This window comes from Rhodamnia argentea, chromosome 11 (genome assembly GCF_020921035.1).
Source record: "Rhodamnia argentea isolate NSW1041297 chromosome 11, ASM2092103v1, whole genome shotgun sequence".
NCBI lineage: Eukaryota > Viridiplantae > Streptophyta > Magnoliopsida > Myrtales > Myrtaceae > Rhodamnia > Rhodamnia argentea.
This window is the reverse complement of record NC_063160.1, coordinates 16,134,355-16,154,686: the sequence shown is the minus strand read 5'-3', so window position 1 is coordinate 16,154,686 and position 20,332 is coordinate 16,134,355. Positions and strand designations below refer to the sequence as shown.

The following is a 20,332-nucleotide window of genomic DNA, read 5'->3' as shown; positions in this document are numbered from 1 at the left end:
AGGAGATTTGGTAAAATCTAAAATGTAACTTTTCACTGTAAATGGAGAAGAAATGTGGAGACACGTCGGATTCCGAAACTCGTGGGACGTTGGTAATTCGGTAATTATCGGATGTGGACGGTGGGGATCGGTCGGGCGGGAGATTTAGTTGGGCCGTGGTGCGCAGCACGGTTTCGGATCTTTGGACGAACTTTATGACGTCACGATTCGTGTGCCTAATTTTCCTCAAATTCATATTTCAAAATAATCATTAAAAAAACAAATAAAAAAGAGGAAACGGAAGAGGAAGGGGAATGAGATCGGGTTGACTGTTCATTCAAGCTCCAATCAAACCTGAAAAGGAAAGAGCAACAGCTCCCCAAAACAACAAACTCCAAACCCTACCCCACTCTCTCTCTCTCTCTCGTCCTTCCATGGAGGAAGACGGAGCCAAGCTCAATCCGGCCTGAGGACCTTCTCTCCGACGCTCGCCCGATTCCGATCGGTCGTCCCAGATCCGGCATTTCGCCATAACTCCAATGCGGTCTCGGGCATTGCCCCTACGCAGCGACGATTCCCGCATTGCCGTTCCGAACAGATCGCACCGCTCGTCGCAATCTCTCTCCCCGGCTCCCGTCTCGGCGCTGGCGTCCGGATCCGATGGTGGCTGCTGCGAGGCGATCGCTCCCGCTGCTTCTTCCGATCGCGAGCCGCTGCCGCTGCCGGCTGTTGTCGTCGTCGTCGGCGTTGTGGTGAAATTGAGCGTTCTTAGAGAATGATGCAGCTTAGCTTCTCGCCTAGCATGAGGAGTTTGACCATATCGAGTAGCAATGGATTCGCTGACTTGATGAAGATCAAGATCGCAGCCCGCCACTTCTCGTACCGGACGCTCTTCCACGCCATTCTCATACTCGCCTTCTTGTTGCCCTTCGTCTTCATTCTCACCGCTGTTGTCACTCTCGAAAGTGTCCCCAACTGCTCCTCCTCCTTGGGTACTTTACATCAAATGACCTTTCTCCTGTTTTAAATTTTGTTCTATCTCTGCTCTGGGACGTGCTTTTAGTTCAATCTGTTTGATCAATTGCATTAAGACTGGGTTTTGAATTTTTCGTTGCTTTCAGTTAAATGAGTGGAATTAATTGTGATTGAATAGGTCGCTGGTTACTTTGGTGGATGGTGAAATGGGCATGATTGTTTGGCCTTGCACTGTGGAGACTTTCTATGAGAGCATCGAGGGAAATCGGTTGTTTGCTTTGATTTCCTTGCGTGGAGCTGTGAGATTAATGTTGATGCGGCGATGATTGTTTTGCTGAAGCACCTTTTTAAGGAAAATTTGCAAATGCGAGTTACATAAATGGCATTATTACAATACGACTTTGATAGATGCTTTTTTCCTTCTTTTTCGTTTTTTTATCTTTCGGGCCCATTGACACTGGTTATTCTGACATTTATGATGTCTGTTTCATGTGATAATTCTTCTGGAAGAGAAGTCCATAGTCGATTCTGATTGATTGGGCATTTTCTTGGTCCCCTGCATTTTCATGTTGGACTTGAAGTCTGAACTATTTGTTACTGAGTGTAAGACATGAAAATCAGTGAATTCATGTGCTCACGTTGTTGTATGCTTCAGGTTGTTTAGGCAGAAGATGGGGGCCTAGCTTTCTTGGTAGGGCTGATGCTTCAGAGGTAATTAACTGGAGTTCATGTTTGGTTTTGATTCTTTTGTTGGCATAAATCAAGAAGAGACTAGAGAGGACTTCTAATTATTTCTCTTTGGTTGGGTGCGGCAGAGATTAGTGAGAGACTTGTACATGATCCTCAATGATGTTAATACCGCAGCAGTCCCAAATGATTTAGAGCTCCCAGATTCATTTAGTCAGCTTGTTCTTGAAATGAAGAACCACCAGTATGATGCAAGAACCTTTGCCTTCATGTTAAGAGCAATGGTATGTTATGATGTACATTTGTATATTGTTTATTTCTCTGATTTTCCTTGTGCTATTTTGTTTTATGCGGATGTTTTGCTTCAATTATGTTGCAAGTTGGCAATGCTATTTTCTTGCAGTTTTTGCTCTTTTAACAAGCATTTGAGCTAGTTCAATTGGGACGATAAGTTTCACTAAATGGAACTCATTTTGCTACCCATGGTCTATCTGCATATTCAACTTGGTATCCTTTTTACTATTTACCACTGTAGTTTCTTGAAAGTTTCATGCAGTTTGTGTTGATTCTTTAAAGCTTCATATTACATTCTTCACTTTTTTCAATTTTCTAAATTTCCATGGGAAGAGGTTTCAAATTCACATTCTACAGTTTAAAGTTAGTCCTAAACTTCCCACACTTGCAAATGTGGTATATGAAATGATTTTTTTCCATGGGAAGTCAACGGAATCTTTTAGGTGCGTCTTAAGTTTCTAAATCAATGTTATATAACTTTTAACTTTTTTTTTTTTTTTCTGACTTCATTTTGGTAAAATCTAATTTGAAGTAATGTACAAACACTGAGCAAATTACCACTTTACATGCAATATGTTCTAAACATATGACTAACCATGTTGACATTGGGAAATTTTAAGAACAAAATCCAAAATTATATTATGCTATTAAATGAATTAGCCTTTTCACTCTCTATAACTTTCTTCCTTTGATAACACTAAACTGTGACATTTTATTGTTAAAAGCAAACTTTACTCATATGTTTTCTGATGGAATTTTCTAATTTGCGAACTTTATCATTCATATGTATTGCAAAGCAGAAATGATTAAATCAGACACTTTCAAAAATTTACAATGAATGCGCTAATGTCACGGTAATTTTTTGCTTCTGGCATAATTAGAGCGTGCTATGGTTGCAAAATGTCTTTTGTCCAATATCAGTATGCAGCATACAATACCAAAGAGGTGATTTAGATGGAAGATGTTTCCTTGAGCCCCTTTATTTACTAAATTTCAAACAATTGCCCAGTAGACATTCAAATTTGAGCTATCTTTGAACAAGCAACAGGTTGTTCACTTATACAAATTCGTTGTAGTTCTCACAAATACTAGTCTGGTAAATGGGTCTCTGCCCTTATTTCCTCTAGATAGTTTTTCTCCCCAGCTCAGTCAGGGCAATAGGTTGGACGTTTTATCTGAGTTATCATTTTGGTCATGGATACTGCACCTCTTGTTGGATGTTGACTTATGTTTTCTTACCTAAACCAAAGTGCTAGCAATTCTAATGTTCACATAAGAAATGCATTTTGCATTCAGGTACCATTTGGTTGAAAAGAGACTTGTTAAAGAGAAAGATCCTTTTAAAATGCTAGCAGTGATAGTGGGCTAGCAGAAGCCTGTTTTGAAAGACAAGACTACTTTCTGAGAGCAAGGCTACTTATCTTTCATTATCCCAGATGTGTGTGTCTGTCTAAATATCAATGAACTCGGTGCAATTCTTACCTTTATAGTTGCATTAGACCTGCCACTTGTTCCATTAGTTATTTTTTCAGTCACCATTTTATTTTCAACCCTTTCTATGCATCATCTGGTGAATATTCTTGGATTCTCTTGTTCATTGTTGAGTTGTTTGGCTTACCTTCTGCTGTCATCTGACATAATTGTTTTGTGATGTTGCATAAAGAAATCACGCCACATCTAGTTTGATTATTTTCGAAAGAGTTTGATGCTTAGATGCAGTTTTCTTTTAATGTCTGCCAGAGAGTGAAAGTAATTCGGAAAATCTTAGCGTAACTTCCCTTTCTTTTCATTACAGATGGAGAAATTTGAAAGAGAGATCAGGGAGTCCAAATTTGCTGAACTGATGAACAAACATTTTGCTGCCACATCTATACCAAAAGGCATCCACTGTCTGTCTCTGCGTTTAACGGATGAATATTCCTCTAATGTTCATGCGCGAGTACAATTGCCGTCCCCGGAGCTTCTTCCTCTGCTCTCAGACAACTCCTATCACCATTTTATTTTGTCTACTGACAACGTTTTAGCTGCTTCAGTTGTTGTCGCTTCTGCAGTTCAGTCATCTTTAAAACCTGAGAAGATAGTCTTTCATGTCATCACTGACAAGAAAACTTACTCAGCGATGCACTCATGGTTTGCACTTAATCCTGTCTCCCCAGCTATTATCGAAGTAAAAGGTATTCACCAGTTTGACTGGTTAATGAAAGAAAACATTCCTGTGCTAGAAGCAGTTGAGAACAACAAGGGAGTAAGGACTTATTACCATGGAAATCATATTGCTGGAGCAAAGGTTGATGATACTACTCCAAGGATGTTTGCTTCAAAATTGCAATGGAAAAGTCCAAAATACATTTCCTTACTCAACCATCTGAGAATATATATACCAGAGGTAATCGGAGTGATTAGGTTTTCAATAAGGGGTTCTGGTGAAGGGTTGCACTTTTAATTTGCAAAACAAGGCACAACTGCTTAGTTTTGACATACTATATAATTCACTGCTCCTAGGGAGAAAAAGCAGGCGGATGCCTGCTTTTCTCGACATTCTTATCCCTCTTGTATTGATTATCAGATAATGAAGCCATCATTTGCCTACTGCTGATCCTTTAGCATATAATCCATATTACAGGTCTAGGAATGACAATATATCAGGGTGAGGAGAATCAATAGTTTTGCTCCTTGTTAAAGATTTCCTTCCACCTCTTCTATACCTTGTATGCATGTTTATCATCTGGTGTACATTTGCTTTGATACATCCTTTCTTGGACTTCTCATTTTTCACAATCATTATAATGAGATTAGGATATTGATACACACCCGATTTTATGTGGTTATTTCATCTCCCAGGAGGGAGATCACGGGTAATATTTCATAGGTGTAAGTTGGGCTGATTTGGATTATTATGCATATTCCAAAAGTATATCATGTGTCTTTACTCTGTTCTCTACATACATCAATAACTTGACTTGGGAATTAGGCTTTGCTACTCTACATCTTTTTGTCGAGAGTCTTTCTTCTGTTTATTTGCCTCATATAGTATGCTGACTGAGTGATTTGATAGCTATTTCCAAACCTCGAGAAGGTGGTTTTCCTGGACGATGATATTGTGATTCAGCGTGATTTATCTCCACTTTGGGAACTTGATCTTGGCGGAAAGGTTAATGGAGCTGTCGAAACATGTAGGGGTGAAGATGATTGGGTTATGTCCAAGCATTTCAAAAATTACTTCAATTTCTCTAATCCACTAATAGCAAAACATTTGGACCCTGATGAATGTGCTTGGGCCTATGGCATGAATATATTTGATCTTCGTGCATGGAGAAAGACTGATATAAGGGAGACTTATGAGTACTGGCTAAAAGAGGTACATTTTGCTGACTTTAAACCTTCTGATGTTTTTTTTTTGTTGCCTGTATATTTTGGATTCAGATGTGCAGTGGTCAATGTTATCATTATATATTCACTGGTAGTGTGCTTAGGGATGATAGCAATATGTCTTTCAAGTAGTGGTAAAGTTAATGATCCAATCTGGATACGTCCGCATTGTTTTATATTAACTATCTGATTCCATGTGGACCTTATTTAAGGGAAGATTTTTTCATGCTTGTGAGGAATTTCTTACCGTTTAATTGCTAAATTCCTCCCATCTCCTAACAGTCCATCATGGTTGATGGGCTCTAAGTGTCTAGCTTTTATGTGTACTGGAGGTTTATGAGACGACTTATCCCACTCTTTTGGGTACCTTACCGCAGAATCTGAAGTCAAATATGACAATGTGGAAATTGGGTACTCTTCCTCCTGCTTTGATTGCATTCAGAGATCATGTTCACCCAATCGACCCGTCGTGGCACATGCTTGGCTTGGGGTATCAGATTAAGACCAATGTCGAGAGTGTCAAGAAGGCTGCGGTTATACATTATAATGGTCAGTCAAAACCCTGGCTTCAGATTGGCTTTGACCACCTGAGGCCATTTTGGAGCAAATACGTGAACCACTCCAACGATTTTGTAAGAAGCTGTCGGATATTGGAGTCATAGTTGCTCAGCTTGGAGAGCTTGTAGCAAGAAAATACACGGAAGGACAGATGATATGGTGAAGGGCCATATTGTCAATGGCGTTTCTTCGCATATTGCATTCATATTGCAAGCGGAAATTTCTTGGAGTGTACTACCTCCTCCCTCATCAGATTTGCATCATCCGTTGCACTTTCGGCGGAGAAGAAGCCAGATAACTGGGTCATGAACCCGACTTTCTTTGCACGACACTAGCAACAGAAAGGGTATGAGATCAATTGCAGGTCACGCTCCCCTTTAGCTACCAAATGCAGGGATTCGCACTTCTAAACAGCACTTCATTTACTCGCCAATTTTTGTTACCATTTTTTTCCTCCCGATTTTCCCAATATTATTTGTAGATGTAATTGAACCGGACATTGCTACGACACCCATCGGTAGGGAGAAATTGTTTCTAGATAATTTTTTGTTTGTCATATTGTACTATAGAAGATATGGTTTATTTGTGCAGAAAAAAATTCTTTTTCTTGACAAATGGTTTAATCTTTCACCCGATTTTTTGCCCCCACCATTTGAAAGCCAATTTCGCTGAGTTGGAATTTCGATGTACACACGTATGTGCGCGACAAGAAGGTGAAACTAGGGATTGACGGGAAGGAAACCCACTTGGAATTATTGGTGGTTTAAGCCTCTTTAAGCACACATCGAACGACTCTGGTGGCTACTTCATTTTACGATTACTTTTAAGCTAAGGTGGTTAGAGTTTTCCCATTTTTAAGGCTAAGCAAATTCCTAAGGGACAACACTAGAACGTCACTCATTGCATTTTCAGTAGTTTAATGGCGAATTCACCATAACCATCAACCGGATTTCTCTTGTAGTGTTTCGATGAATACGATTCTCTCAATACTCAATTGCATGATCAGCATATGGGAGTTGTGTCATCTAGTGTATGATTGCGAGTTGCTAGTTGATTCTTCCAAAGCTTAAACAAAGAAGAAATTAGACGAGCGATTTCATTTTCGGTTCCTTCTCCACGTGTCAACTTGATAGCCCCAGCCCTCCCTCCTCTTCTTCCTCTCTTCTAATCATCTCCTGTGTGTTGGTGCAGCATCGGGTCCTTGTCCCTCTTTCTCGATGAACTCTCGTTAAGATTTAAAGGAGCAACAAGAAAAGGCCTCAAAACACCCCCAATCGAATAAATAACATGGTCTTCCCTCAATATGATAATTAATTGGATCTTGCTTCTGTCCCGTTTTTCATAGAAGGCCCGTATTGTATTTGAATTCTTTAACTGGCCATAATAAAGATGGTTGAGACATCGAGATCACCAAAATAAAAAAGGAAAAATTCAAACTTTATCCATCCGGGTCAATGGGTCATTGAATCTTTCATTCGAAAGTTAAAAAGATGTTCTTGTCCCATGAAAAGTCGGAATTCATGTCGCGCCCACAAATCGAAGGCCCCACTTTGTTCCACAGAGAACACCTACCTCTACAAAACAAAAGTCCCTCCAACACCTCCTCGCCTTTTCGACGTCTTGCAATGATATAACAGCACAAACGTATGTGTCGCGCGTGTGTACTGTGTGTATATATAGGGAGAGATTTGAGAAAAATGAGAGCTGAAATCTGTCGATTTCCATAGTATTAGGAGGGCTGAAGGAGAAGGCGAGGCGAGGAACGGATTGGTTTTGACCCCGCAGATTCACATGGCTTTGAAAACTCCGAAACAGCCTCGTGCTTGGAGATTGTTTTGATCTTTTCCTCTTCTTTTAATTGGGACTTTTAAAGCATCTGTCCAAACGTGTCCATCGACGAAACTCATCGCAGGTTTCTCCCCAATTCCGTCTTTTGCTTTCTGGGGAACAAGAAGAGCCAACCGCCACCCCCAGGATCAAGCTTTTCCAGAGGCCAGTGAGTATTTTTGTTTTTTGTTTCTTTCGTTCCGAGGCTCGTCAGCTTCTTTTTCAGTGATCTTGAGGATTTTCATAGGCGACCCAGAAGAATTTACGCGTCGATCTGTGATTATTTTGGAGGATTTGGTCCTGTTCTTCATCTGGTTTCCAAGGCTTTTTGTGCACTTTGTGCGTGCTCTTCTTTTTTTTTTATCCTTTCGGGTGTCACTGTGAATTTCCCTTGGTTTCATTTCCTATCCTGTGGGGATGCGGAAAGACCGAGCTTTAAATATGATTTGCCAATTTTGTGTGTGATGAATTATCTCTGTGTGATCTTTTTTTTTCTTTTTTTCTTTTTTGCTATTAGCTTCCATTGGCAAGTGCATGTTCTTGAAATTTGATTGATTCATTTTGCAGAACAGTATTGGGGGAGTGACGACCAAAACCTTCCCTTGATTATTTATTGCCGAACTTTTCTGGATTTGCTCTAAGATTGAGCGCAAGTGAAGATCTTGGTCGTTTGGGTTTCACAAATCTGCGTGATAGCTGAGGATGAGTGGTGTCCAAGATCAGTTGGAGATCAAGTTTCGATTGACCGATGGGTCAGATATCGGCCCGAAAAGCTTTCCTGCTGCTACAAGTGTTGCCACTTTGAAGGAAAGCATCCTGGCTCAATGGCCAAAAGGTTAAATTTACAGTTTTATGGATTCTGGCACTTGGTTCTTGTTCAGCAGTGCCTTGTTACCAATATGTGCTTCGTTTAATGTTCAATTTCTTCTTTTTTCTGTCAATCTTTTTATATTCGATCTAGGATGAAGCTGAACAGGTCAAGTAAGATTGATCAGGTTATGCATGGTTAGTGTAGGATACTGAGATGACAATGACACTGCCTATTGTGCCGTATCTTTTTAGTAAAGAAGCTTCATCCTTTGAGAGTATCTGAAATTGAAAGTTCAGAAATAATCCAATCCCACATGATGTGAATATCCCTGAAGCAGATGGTTGTCTTTTTCTCAAAAGTGGATTGAAGTTTTCTTTAAAGGTAGACTCTACAAAGAAGCATCTCAAATCAAGGACGAGCCTGGTGAAGTACACAAACCGGAGGATGCATCTGCTGATTGCGGACTGTTTTGATGGTTTTAGCATGTCAAACAATGTGCTGCATTTGGGAAAGTGAACTATTCATTTGAATTCCTTTTCAGTTAAAGAATCTTTCTCTAATTACTCTTGGGGAAAAGAATTAGGAAACTATTTACAAGCAACGCTGGTTCAATAAACCTTGTGATCTTTACACTGGGGTTGGTAAATGACGGGTCTTGCAAAAGAAGGCGGGATACGTTCTGTATAATCAATGCTCTGTTTCAGAAGATTCATGTGTCTGACTTTTGTGTGCTGTGAAATCTCTGATTTTTCTGCTTCTTACATAGTGCATCACAACTCCACATTGGCACGTTTGCTTGGCTAGCCAGTTCCTTTTTTTTAAATGAGTGTCTTGATCTTGCTACCTACAAGGTCAATTTAGAAGTGACATTGATTGCTTTTCTTGTTATCAATTAGAGAAAGACAATTGTCCAAGGACCATCAAAGATGTGAAGTTGATTAGCGCGGGAAAGATATTAGAGAATAGCAGAACAGTCGGCGAGTGCCAGAGTCCCCTTGTCGACACTCCTGGTGGAGTTACCACCATGCACGTTGTTGTTCAAGCACCTATGGAAAAAGGTACGAACATTGATTCCCTATGTTCTTCGAATATCTCCCCATTAAAACTTGAAAGGTGAACTATAGCAGTATTTTAGTGGGAATAACTTTTCTGACCTCTTCTTTCCTCTTCTGTAATGGTGCCCTTTTGTTATAAGCCTCATGGAATTATGATTTTCTCATAACATTCGACAGAAAAGAAGGAACTAAACCAACCACAGAAGAATAGGTGTGGTTGTGTCATATTATAGCTTGGCAGATTTCGAGTGAAGACAGCATTGTTTCAGGTGTGTTGACATAATCATTCTCAGTGCCACCAACTTACGTTATCGACTGAAGCCATAAATGAGGTGGATTGCCCTAAAACATTCTGTTCATGACATTATGCAGGAAACGAGCGTGAAAGCTGGTACAGAGAACGGTTTTGAGGAATCCGTGTTCAATGAGAGGGAGTCGGTACCATGCAGATTGTTATACAAGTCAATTTTCATTACTGATCTTTGGTTTATTTATCCTGCCTTTGGCCCCTTGCACTGTATCATTTCGACATACCTTTTCTTCTTTTTTCCATTTTTCACCGATTGTTAGCATTGTAGTTCATAAAAACTTGGTATTCAGCAATAATCTCATCTCTTCAGGTTGAAATTCTGTATCGTCTTCATCTGTTCTTGGTTCCCAGTTCCCCTGGCAACATATGATAACGCATTAGTCGTATGAACATAAACTGTCAGGACCCTTCTAATCTGGATGGCACACTTCCAGCGCCAACATATGATGTTCTTTATGCGGTAGCTTGCTTACAACTTTCGTCAGCGAAAATCGGACAGACTCAAGAGAGTTGCTGTTCATAATCAGAGGATAACTCCTAATCTGATTCCTGAAGCACTGCACCCAGAATCTGAATTGGAAAATGCCAGAAAACCGGAAGTTCGGCGACTTGCGCATCATATAGTAGGCATTCTTGATCGGTGTTTTGTGAGCCTCCATGATTCCGTTGTTTTTGTTCGGCGGAGTGAGCTTCTTGAAGTTGGTTCCTGTCGTTTGAGGATCCTCATCGCAATTGCATTTTCTCTGTGCAGACCTGTACTGTGTTAAAGTTTCTGTTCTTTTCAAAGGAAATGCATCCTCTTAGGGACAGTACTTTACAGTTTACGCTAGGCTTTGTTCCTTCCCTTGGATTCTAATGGAAATGGCAATGATACGCTCCCATCCTTGCTTACTTACAATCTCCATCACCCAGATGTTCGTTTCAGCCGGTTAAATATGAGGAGAAACCGCGCGTCAAAAAAATGCGGTGCCGAGTCTCGAATTTCCTTTGAGGTTGTGTCTCGGAGCCTCTTTACGCCGGTACTTTTTCGACTCGTGTGGTCATTAAAAATTTAAACTTTTGAAACGGATGATTAAGTGTTCGAACAAGACGGAATTAAAAAAAATGTGGTATGAAATCGTTCGCCGAAGCCAAGTCGATAAAAATCGAGGAAAAAATCGCTCATTCCAAATTATTTTCTTTAGTTTTGTGGGACTTACAGTTTAAATTTTCCTTACAAGGGAAAATAAGCTGAAAATCAAGAAAATCTCCAGTCGCTCTCGCTCTCGCTCACTGTCATATCAAATCCATCCAAACGAGATGGAAGGGAAGCGAAGAGTCTGCAATCTTCGAGCGGAAAAATTGAAAAGCTCGAGACTTTTCAAGAAGCCTCTCTGCCCCCCCTCCACAACCCCCGAGAAGAGCTCAGCTCACCCAAGAATTTCATAATATAACGTCTCTCTCTCTCTCTTTCTCTTCTTCGGCCACTTTTCTCCGTCCTCAAGCAATCCTCTCTCTCTCTCTCTCTCTCTCTCTCTCTCTCTACTTTGGTTCTGCTTCCCTGTCTCTCTCCTGCGCAATGGCCTCGACGACGACGTCCTTCTCCGGGATCAGCCTCCGGCCTCCTCGGCCGCTGCCGAGCTGCTGCAACCGGAGCGCGCTTCTCGCGACCCCGCGCTCGTCTCTCAGCTTCCCCAGCAGCTCGAAGCCGCTCGGGAGGGTTCGGCTGAAGAGGGAGGGCGGCGGCTTCCCCGCGGTGCCGGGAGGTTCGGGCGGGGCTCGCCGTCCAGGCCGCTCGTCGTGCGGTGCGAAGCTTCCGGTGGACGGGTGATTGCCGATTCCTCCTTGGATTCTAGCGCTTCGTGCGCATGCCTGTGTGTGGTGTTTATAATGTGTATAGTCAGTTCTGTGCACTTGAACCCGAAAAATTATTCATTTTTGTAGTTGTGTCGAATTGGCAGATCACGCAGCAAGAATTTACAGATATGGCCTGGCAAGGGATTGTTTCCTCACCAGATATTGCGAAAGAGAATAAACATCAGATAGTGGAGACCGAACACTTGATGAAGGCTCTATTGGAGCAAAAGAATGGGCTTGCCCGGCGGATCTTCTCCAAGGCTGCAGTTGACAATACCCGTCTCCTGGAGGCTACTGATAAGTTCATCCAACGGCAACCAAAGGTATCTTTATTGAATGACAATGTCTTAATTGGCATCTTTTTTCGATCAATGGGTGATTATGGTTAGATGCTGCTATCCTGTTTTACTAATCAGTTAAACATTTTTGGCATTGGTGTTGCCTCTTGAGAGCCAGTTGTTAATTGAAGAATAAAAGGATTTAACATCACTTGATGTTCTCTGCTAATAATGGAAACGGATAACGACTGTATGGAATGTTTGATATGTGGTTGATTAATAGCTGTTACTGTTTAACCCGCTGCAGGTTCTTGGCGAGTCAGCTGGCTCAATGTTAGGCCGTGATTTAGAAGCCTTGATCAACCGAGCTAGGGAATTTAAGAATGAGTATGGGGATTCATTTGTCTCTGTCGAGCACTTGGTTCTTGGTTTTGCACAGGATCCACGATTTGGAAAACACCTATTCAGGGATTTTCAAATAACTGAACAGAAGTTGAAATCTGTGGTAGAAGCAGTAAGAGGGCGACAATCTGTAATTGATCAAGGTGACTGTTTACCTGATTTATGTGTTGATTTCCCTTCTTCATTGTTTGTGGAGGCAATGGAGAGAGTCAGCATTTTTCTTTTTTGTCTCGATATTCATCATTAGTTCTCTGAGGGCCTTTACGTCACATATATCATGTCTTGTCAAGAGGAATTTGGAACTGCCGACTCTATTCTTGTGCCATGTGTGTACTTTTTATTTGGGTCAAGCCGGGTGAGTGTGTGCTTTGAGTTTAATTGTGAACAAGCTTGGCAACATCTAAAAACTCATCTCATGCAAAACCATCTTTGGAATTTTCTGTTTATATTTCGTCTTGTGTCTTTCTGTGTGTATCTCATGCTGTGAGTACTTACTGCAGATCCAGAGGGGAAGTACGAAGCTCTGGAAAAATATGGGAAGGATTTGACAGCTATGGCAAGAGCTGGAAAGCTTGATCCTGTCATAGGAAGAGATGATGAAATACGTAGGTGCATTCAAATTCTTTCCAGGAGAACAAAGAATAATCCTGTGCTAATTGGTGAGCCTGGTGTTGGGAAGACTGCAATATCAGAGGGGTAAGTACTTATAGAGACATGGGATGTTTGTGAAGTAGCACTGAGATGGGACTTTTGATCTACTGTAGGCTTAGCTGGGTAATCGGTTTCATTATTTGACAGAACTAACTCGTTGTTTCTCTACTCCTGTGCCAAGTTTCTGCTCTTATGATTGTCTAAGTTAGTACCTGTCAACAAAGAAACTGCTGTTTAAGTTTTACAAAAGCATGAGTATTGCAGTCACCATTTAATTGCATTGGTGCTGTACCTTGGTCAAGGCATGAAATTTTGAACGATTGTTGAAATTTGACCTGAAACTTTTGACAGACTAGCCCAGAGAATTGTGCAAGGTGATGTTCCACAGGCTTTGATGGATCGTAAGGTGCGTATTTTTATGAAAAAATTCCCGATGGATGTATCATCATCTCCATGCGTTTGTGCACATTTGGTTGTATAATTCTTGGGATAGTGAATGGGCTGTGTGTATTCCTACTTGTTTGCTATGATGACATTTGACCTTAACTTGAATTTCACAGCTTATATCCCTTGACATGGGTGCCCTGATAGCTGGAGCAAAATATCGAGGGGAATTTGAAGATAGGCTAAAAGCTGTACTGAAGGAAGTAACTGAATCTGATGGCCAGATCATCCTCTTTATAGATGAGATTCATACGGTAGTGGGCGCAGGTAGTGGACTTACTGGGCAGATGTCTGAAATTCCTGTTTCAAAATATATGCTTCGGCACTGATACTGCAGGTGGTTCAATCGAAGCCGCAGTCCCAATTTCCTGGGAAGTTCGTTGAAATTTCTATTGGAGCTTTCTATCAGCTGCCAATGGCCCGCTCAGTTAGGATTTTGGTCGCTCGCTTGTTTGACGTCATTTAGATTATGAAGATGGTTATGTAACTTGTTGCAGGTGCTACAAATGGTGCAATGGATGCTGGCAACTTATTGAAGCCAATGCTTGGACGAGGGGAATTGCGCTGTATTGGTGCAACGACACTTGATGAGTACCGCAAATATATTGAGAAGGATCCAGCTTTGGAGCGCCGTTTCCAGCAAGTCTATGTGGATCAACCTTCAGTTGAGGACACAATATCAATACTTCGGGGATTGCGTGAAAGATATGAGCTGCATCACGGAGTCCGAATTTCTGACAGTGCACTGGTAGCAGCAGCAATTCTTTCTGACCGATATATAAGTGGCCGATTTTTACCTGACAAAGGTACATTTCAAACTGTCTGATGAAGCATGAATATATTTCTTTTCGCTATTAATCTGCTTCATGCTGATTACATGTTTGGTTTATCAGAAGGCTGCCAAGCTATAGTTCCCCTCATAGTAGAAAGTGCATTTTGTCGACTGATAGGATCTTAAATATTCTGATCTGGAGGATTCTTCTAAACTGAGCTGACGAGATCAGTTCTTTCTGTGATGAAACATAATCAAATATGTCCTACTGAGCTATTGGCAACATATAGCTCTTAGTTGGCTGCATTGGCCCCACTTCTTCCCCCTCCCCCCCCTCTCTCTCTCTCTCTCTCTGTTTTTTGGGTTTTTACAAATTTGGAATAGGTGATTCGTACAGTGAAGCAGTGTCATTGAGGAATAAAAGCATTATAGAGGATGGTCTGGCTGAACTCTAAAGGAGAGAATCTATTAGAAGTTTTATTTTAGTTCAATAAATGTTTGGCTGAAGTAGTATATTGTGTGATGTTATTTTTAGCTGGCTTTAAATCGTAGTCATTTGAAGGAATTCTGAAGGAAGATTGAAAACGTAATGTCCTCGCAATTTCAGCTATTGATCTTGTGGATGAAGCAGCTGCTAAGCTTAAGATGGAAATTACTTCAAAACCAACTGCTCTCGATGAGATCAATCGGTCAGTCTTGAAACTGGAGATGGAGAAGCTGTCACTAGCAAATGATACGGACAGGGCTTCAAAAGAGAGGTCGAGCCGCCTTGAGGCAGAGTTGGCTCTCTTGAAAGAAAGACAAGCTCAGCTTACTGAGCAATGGGAGCATGAAAAGTCTGTCATGATGCGAATACAGTCCATCAAAGAGGAGGTATGGCATTTTGCCTCTCTTTATATGTCAATTTGATGAAAATGATTTTCTTCGGAGGGTTCCTGGAGTCACTTACAGGATTAATTCAGATAAATCTTCTTCTTGTGTTTTCACATTTCAAAGTTTGCATCCTCAATGCTGAGTTTGGATGTTAATCAGATGGGAAATTGACATTGAAAAATAATCTTATTTGTTAAGATGTGATAGTGTCAAAAATTGCAATGTACGTGCTAGGAAATTGAGTTGTCTGCTTATTTTTATGCAGATTGACAGAGTAAATCTTGAAATCCAGCAAGCTGAGCGGGAGTACGACCTTAATCGTGCTGCTGAATTGAAGTATGGGAGCCTAATTTCATTGCAGCGCCAACTTGAAGATGCAGAAAAAGAGCTAGATGAGTACATGCGCTCTGGAAAATCTATGCTTAGAGAAGAAGTAACAGAAAGTGATATTGCTGAAATTGTTAGCAAATGGACTGGTATCCCGGTCTCCAAGCTGCAGCAGTCGGAGAGGGAGAAGTTATTACATCTTGAAGAAGAATTGCATAAGCGTGTTGTAGGTCAAGAGCCTGCAGTGAAAGCAGTTGCAGAAGCGATCCAGCGTTCTCGAGCGGGATTGTCAGATCCTCACCGACCTATTGCTAGTTTTATGTTCATGGGTCCTACAGGTGTTGGGAAAACAGAGTTGGCAAAGGCTCTTGCTGCTTATTTGTTCAACACTGAGGAAGCGCTGGTACGAATCGATATGAGTGAGTACATGGAGAAGCATGCAGTTTCAAGATTAATAGGTGCTCCACCAGGTTATGTAGGGTATGAGGAAGGAGGTCAATTGACAGAAACGGTTCGCAGAAGACCTTATTCTGTCATTCTCTTCGATGAGATAGAGAAAGCTCACTCTGATGTGTTTAACATATTTCTTCAGATATTAGATGATGGGAGGGTGACCGATTCACAGGGTCGGACTGTGAGCTTCACTAACACGGTCATAATTATGACTTCGAATGTGGGTTCACAGTACATTCTAGATACTGATGATGATACTTTACCCAAAGAAACTGCTTATGAGACCATCAAACAGAGGGTAATGGATGCTGCAAGGTCTATCTTTCGCCCAGAGTTTATGAACCGGGTCGATGAATATATAGTTTTCCAGCCTCTGGACCGTGAGCAGATTAATAGGATTGTGAGATTACAGGTATGCAGTTCATCAGTTATATATGTAGTGGCATAGCATTCTTCATTGTGGTTTCTTCAAGAAAAAACAAGTTTTTATGGCTCACTACAAGGTTATGCTGTTTGTCTCACTTTAGAAATCTGACAACATGCTTAGGTTGTTTGTTAGGACGATGCTTTTGTTCTTGGCTGTCTTGGCTCTCATATTTCACTTTCCAAATTTCTATAGAGGGAAAGGTCTTCTGACTTGTGTGATAAGATGTGATGGAATTACCGGTGAATCCTGGGACTTCTCATCCTTAAATGACTGCTAATTTAATGAACATTTGATGAAATAGTGGAGTAGATGCAATGTCCTTATACCATTATGGATGCAGCGGTTTGGCTTCAGATGGTATTGTAATCAAACTAATGCTTATTCGTGTTTTGTTGACAGTTGGAGCGTGTACAGGAGAGGATTGCAGATCGGAAAATAAAACTAATATTGACAGATGGAGCCATCCAGCTGCTAGGGAGTCTTGGCTATGATCCAAACTACGGTGCGAGGCCGGTCAAGCGGGTGATTCAGCAGCACGTCGAAAACGAACTCGCCAGGGGCATCTTGAGGGGTGAATTTAAGGATGAAGACATCATCTTAATAGACACGGAAGTCACGGCATTTGCCAATGGTCAACTTCCTCAGCAGAAGTTGGTGTTCAGGAAACAGGATGGGGACTCGGATATGGCTGCCACAGGAGATCGAGAAGCCCTCTCGCCTTCTGTCTGAATGTTTTGAGTAATTTGACCCCCTATTTAAGGTTCTGAATCAGTTCTTTTCTTATACAGCAACATATATAGGTCCCACACCTTTTCTTTCCTTTTTCTTCTACGGCGGGAAGGACCCAGGCTTCTGCCAGTGAACCCTTCTGTAAACCAATACATGCTCCGCATGAAGTGTATAATGTGAGATAAATCCTTCGAGAGTTCACGTACAAAAAGCACTTGATCTTTGCTCAAAGATTCGCTGGTGCAGACCAGCTGAACTTGGACCTGCACCAAGTGTTTAGTGAGGGCCAAGGCTTTGTGGAGAACATGATGACAGGTACTGGAAACTCCGGCGGCGGCTCAAGGCCTGGCCCAGCTTAGTACCCCGTCGCTGCCGGCTGATGACATCCAGTCTCTTTGTTGGGCGCGGACACCCAATTTAAGTGCGAACGCAGGGGCAAAGAGGATGCATGAGAAAAAAGAGGGATGTTCAAATCGTTTTAGGACCAATGTTCCGAATGATTAATGCGAAAACACCATCTCAAACATTTCATCAATGTTTCACTGCGTACGCCAAACTTAATAAGAACTTCCTATTTGCATTCTAAGAGAAATATGAAAATTACCACATATTGCTAGGGTGTGAGGCCTCACTCATTAGACCTTGCATTAATAAATACTAAAGAGGTTAAACGCTACTTAATTATTTCGAGGAAATCGGTAATTTGGTTGAATTTAAAGTCTAATAAGGTGCTTGGCAGAAATGGAGTTTCCTTTCCCCTCTCTCTGTCTGTCGCGCGGCGCGGTGGTCGTTTAGGCAGATGTTCCATTGATGTCTGACGTCCCGTGTAGTCGGCTTTGCAATATCGGAGGACCCGAGTTTCAGAAGAAAGGCGCTGTCTTTCTGATCATCCAGCGAACAAGTTCAAATGGGTCGGTGAAAGTGTGAATCGTTGCTCGTCTCTTTGTCGAGAATCGAAAGTTATTCTCGTTGTTTCAATCGAGAACTTGTCTTGTTCTCATACCGCAGTTTCGTTTTTTGTTGCAGACGGCGAAAATGGAGGAGGAGAATCGGAACAAGGGGAGGTGAAAGAGGGGGTGGCCTCAATAGCCATTCTTCCGTGCGGCTCCATCTCAGGCCACTTCATCCACCTCCCTCATTCCATCTGCTATGGCCTCCATGGCACTGGTTGGTACCCACCTCTCCTCTCTCTCTCTCTCTCTCTCTCTCTCTCTGTGCCTTCTCTTGCTTCTTCTTGTTACTGCGTTACGTGTTGAGGATTGCTGTGGGCGACGCTTTTTTTCGTGGGCAGAATTGGCGTGCGAAAGGGAATGCAGCAGGGGAGAGGATTACCGCCTGATCAAACTCTCCATCATGGACTTCAAAGTACGAGAAAATTATTCTACTCTTCATGTTCGTGTTGTCCCAGAGACATTGAGTGGTTTCAACCCTTTTCCTGATAGACTTGCCTCAGTACTATTTTCATGTTGACAGACCAAACAAGAAGGGACTGTTGTGGTGGAGTGCCAAGGCCATGATGCTGCTCGGTTTCACAGCATAGATCATGCTCACGGGTGAGCGTCCCTAAGAATATCTTATGGACCTGGATACTTCAGAGAGGCACTTTTGTTCCATTTCAATAATAACCTCCGCGTACTGGCTTTACTATTGGTTTTTGCTTTGGGATGGTGCTTCTCTGATTTAAGTTTGAGAGAAGCGTTCACTACCTCCGCTCAGGTTATGATGCTAGATGGGAACTTGTTGTCTGACTGGAACCTTTTCCAGTGCGGTTGTTGTTGCTATTGATGTTATTTATGATGTTAACCTTGTCGATAACCTCCACACTTGTCTTGTTGAGCAGTTGGGATGAGGATGTGGCAGGTTTACTGGAGCAAAAACATCAGAAGAGCAAGATTGTGGTCTCTTTCGAGTGTGAGACCCTGAAAGCTGAGGAAGCAGCAGAGGACCATATCAAGAAGTTCATGCCAAAATTAAGTGGACTTGATGCTGTTGGTAACATTCTCGTTTACATACTTGTGCAGCTAATTTAAGTGGTTCATTTTTATCATTGTCTACACCTATACAGCATTGGAAGTGTTAGTTCTGTATCATTTAGTAGGGCAGCTGCATTACTCATGTCATTCTGGAGAAGACATACCACAAGAACTTACTGGTATTAGATAACTAAGACTGTGGATCATCACTTAGAGCTGAATGCTGGTTATCTTTGTCCCTATAAAATAAGAGAGACATCCTGAGACTTCAATCTACTTTTGTTTGGGCACTACAGCGGACAAGACATGCTCTAACTTCAAATCTACTTTTGTTTGGGCGCAACTGTGGACTGTCCAATATAAGTTGTAATGGCATCTTAGATTTTTGAACTTCTCTTTAAGCAGTGGCATCTTCAAGCAAGACATCCGTCCTCTTGAGAGAGAGAGAGGGGGGGCTTATTGCTAAGGGTTAACCATGCTCTAGTTGATCATGATCACCATCTACTGTAATATTAGCTTAATATTATGAGCAGCAGAAATGTTTCTTGTGACTTTTAAACTTCATGTTCTTTCATCAAGCTTTTTGCTGCAATGTGGTTATCAACGGTATATCAAAGTTGGAGTCTTCCTTAACTGCGGGTTAATTGTTCTTGGCTTAGCTAAATCACTTATCTTTCATTTGTAATGCAGTTAACATTGGGCGAATGAGGATTGCCGGGTTGAACTTTGATGCAGAAAAGGCAGACTTGGAGCAGAATGTGTGATATTCATGGTGCACATATTTTTTGCTGAAACTTCAAGCTTCCTTTGTCATAGGCGAGAGCATGTTTTGACAGATGATATGTTTTGTGATTATCTGGATAATTCGTCAAACCCTTGCATGTTTACAGTCGGTATGCATTGGCTATTCTGGTGAGAGAGTGTGATACTTGTACGTGTGAGAACTCAAAGCTTGGTTATCAGCTACTCGAGTTCAGTTTAGTTGTTATATTGCTCGAAGCTAATTGATATATGAATACTTTGAGTATCCTGGTATCCGTCGTGTAGTTTGTCTGCAAGACATAAGTCATTGGAATACAAGTATTTAAACAGGTGCTGATTTTCATTCTATGACCTATTAAATGATCGAGTTCAAGCTCAGTGGCACCTGTACTTATTTCAAGTTCAAGCAGATTTAACTTTCACCCAGTTCTAACATGGAGGAGTATGCATGTTAATTGTAAACGGATTCCTATATTTATGTCTAAGTGTGCATAGGGTGACTTACATTGCTGTAAGCAACCCAAAAGGAAAATCACTTTA

The 20,332-nt window shown here is 41.5% G+C and overlaps 4 protein-coding genes across 6 annotated transcripts; all 4 read left to right on the top strand.

The window, feature by feature from the left end:
- The first annotated feature begins 16 nt into the window (after positions 1-16).
- On the top strand, positions 17-6,473 carry LOC115727645 (probable galacturonosyltransferase 14). The gene is made up of 6 exons (XM_030657898.2): positions 17-971; positions 1,610-1,665; positions 1,770-1,925; positions 3,731-4,321; positions 4,991-5,293; positions 5,682-6,473. The coding sequence occupies exons 1-6, from the start codon at positions 755-757 to the stop codon at positions 5,964-5,966; spliced, it is 1,608 nt and encodes a 535-aa protein (XP_030513758.1). The 5' UTR covers positions 17-754; the 3' UTR covers positions 5,967-6,473.
- A 991-nt stretch (positions 6,474-7,464) lies between these two features.
- On the top strand, positions 7,465-10,185 carry LOC115727651 (membrane-anchored ubiquitin-fold protein 1-like). Of its 3 annotated transcripts, XM_030657910.2 has the most exons (5): positions 7,465-7,858; positions 8,257-8,524; positions 9,397-9,558; positions 9,733-9,824; positions 9,928-10,185. In XM_030657910.2, exons 2-4 carry the CDS (start codon positions 8,392-8,394, stop codon positions 9,786-9,788), a joined length of 351 nt encoding a protein of 116 aa, XP_030513770.1. In that variant the 5' UTR covers positions 7,465-7,858; positions 8,257-8,391; the 3' UTR covers positions 9,789-9,824; positions 9,928-10,185. The 3 variants fall into 3 exon arrangements, with proteins under 3 accessions (XP_030513770.1, XP_030513771.1, XP_048129046.1); XM_030657911.2 differs by lacking the exon at positions 9,928-10,185 and having other exon boundaries at positions 8,262-8,524; positions 9,733-9,927; XM_048273089.1 differs by lacking the exon at positions 9,928-10,185 and having other exon boundaries at positions 7,466-7,858; positions 9,733-9,927.
- Positions 10,186-11,202: 1,017 nt separating this feature from the next.
- On the top strand, positions 11,203-17,258 carry LOC115727644 (chaperone protein ClpB3, chloroplastic). Its single transcript, XM_030657897.2, is given in 11 exon segments — positions 11,203-11,597; positions 11,600-11,671; positions 11,806-12,024; positions 12,287-12,524; positions 12,882-13,077; positions 13,384-13,438; positions 13,593-13,743; positions 13,974-14,282; positions 14,856-15,121; positions 15,387-16,313; positions 16,728-17,258. Coding segments are annotated over 11 exon segments (2,937 nt in total). The 5' UTR covers positions 11,203-11,423; the 3' UTR covers positions 17,058-17,258.
- A 563-nt stretch (positions 17,259-17,821) lies between these two features.
- On the top strand, positions 17,822-20,057 carry LOC115727653. Its single transcript, XM_030657913.2, has 6 exons — positions 17,822-17,968; positions 18,084-18,224; positions 18,349-18,422; positions 18,531-18,610; positions 18,898-19,049; positions 19,721-20,057. The coding sequence occupies exons 1-6, from the start codon at positions 17,965-17,967 to the stop codon at positions 19,792-19,794; spliced, it is 525 nt and encodes a 174-aa protein (XP_030513773.2). The 5' UTR covers positions 17,822-17,964; the 3' UTR covers positions 19,795-20,057.
- Positions 20,058-20,332: the final 275 nt, after the last annotated feature.

What these genes read in the sequence shown, in the direction of transcription:
- LOC115727645 (XM_030657898.2), top strand. Translation starts at nt 755, where the DNA reads ATGATGCAGCTTAGCTTCTCGCCTAGCATGAGGAGTTTGACCATATCG. An exon ending in GTAGGGCTGATGCTTCAGAG is followed by an intron (nt 1,666 to 1,769) that starts GTAATTAACTGG and finishes TGGGTGCGGCAG; the next exon opens with AGATTAGTGAGAGACTTGTA. An exon ending in TGAGAATATATATACCAGAG is followed by an intron (nt 4,322 to 4,990) that starts GTAATCGGAGTG and finishes GTGATTTGATAG; the next exon opens with CTATTTCCAAACCTCGAGAA.
- LOC115727651 (XM_030657910.2), top strand. Translation starts at nt 8,392, where the DNA reads ATGAGTGGTGTCCAAGATCAGTTGGAGATCAAGTTTCGATTGACCGAT. An exon ending in CCTGGCTCAATGGCCAAAAG is followed by an intron (nt 8,525 to 9,396) that starts GTTAAATTTACA and finishes GTTATCAATTAG; the next exon opens with AGAAAGACAATTGTCCAAGG. An exon ending in TCAAGCACCTATGGAAAAAG is followed by an intron (nt 9,559 to 9,732) that starts GTACGAACATTG and finishes AACATTCGACAG; the next exon opens with AAAAGAAGGAACTAAACCAA.
- LOC115727653 (XM_030657913.2), top strand. An exon ending in AGCATAGATCATGCTCACGG is followed by an intron (nt 18,611 to 18,897) that starts GTGAGCGTCCCT and finishes CTTGTTGAGCAG; the next exon opens with TTGGGATGAGGATGTGGCAG. An exon ending in AAGTGGACTTGATGCTGTTG is followed by an intron (nt 19,050 to 19,720) that starts GTAACATTCTCG and finishes TTTGTAATGCAG; the next exon opens with TTAACATTGGGCGAATGAGG.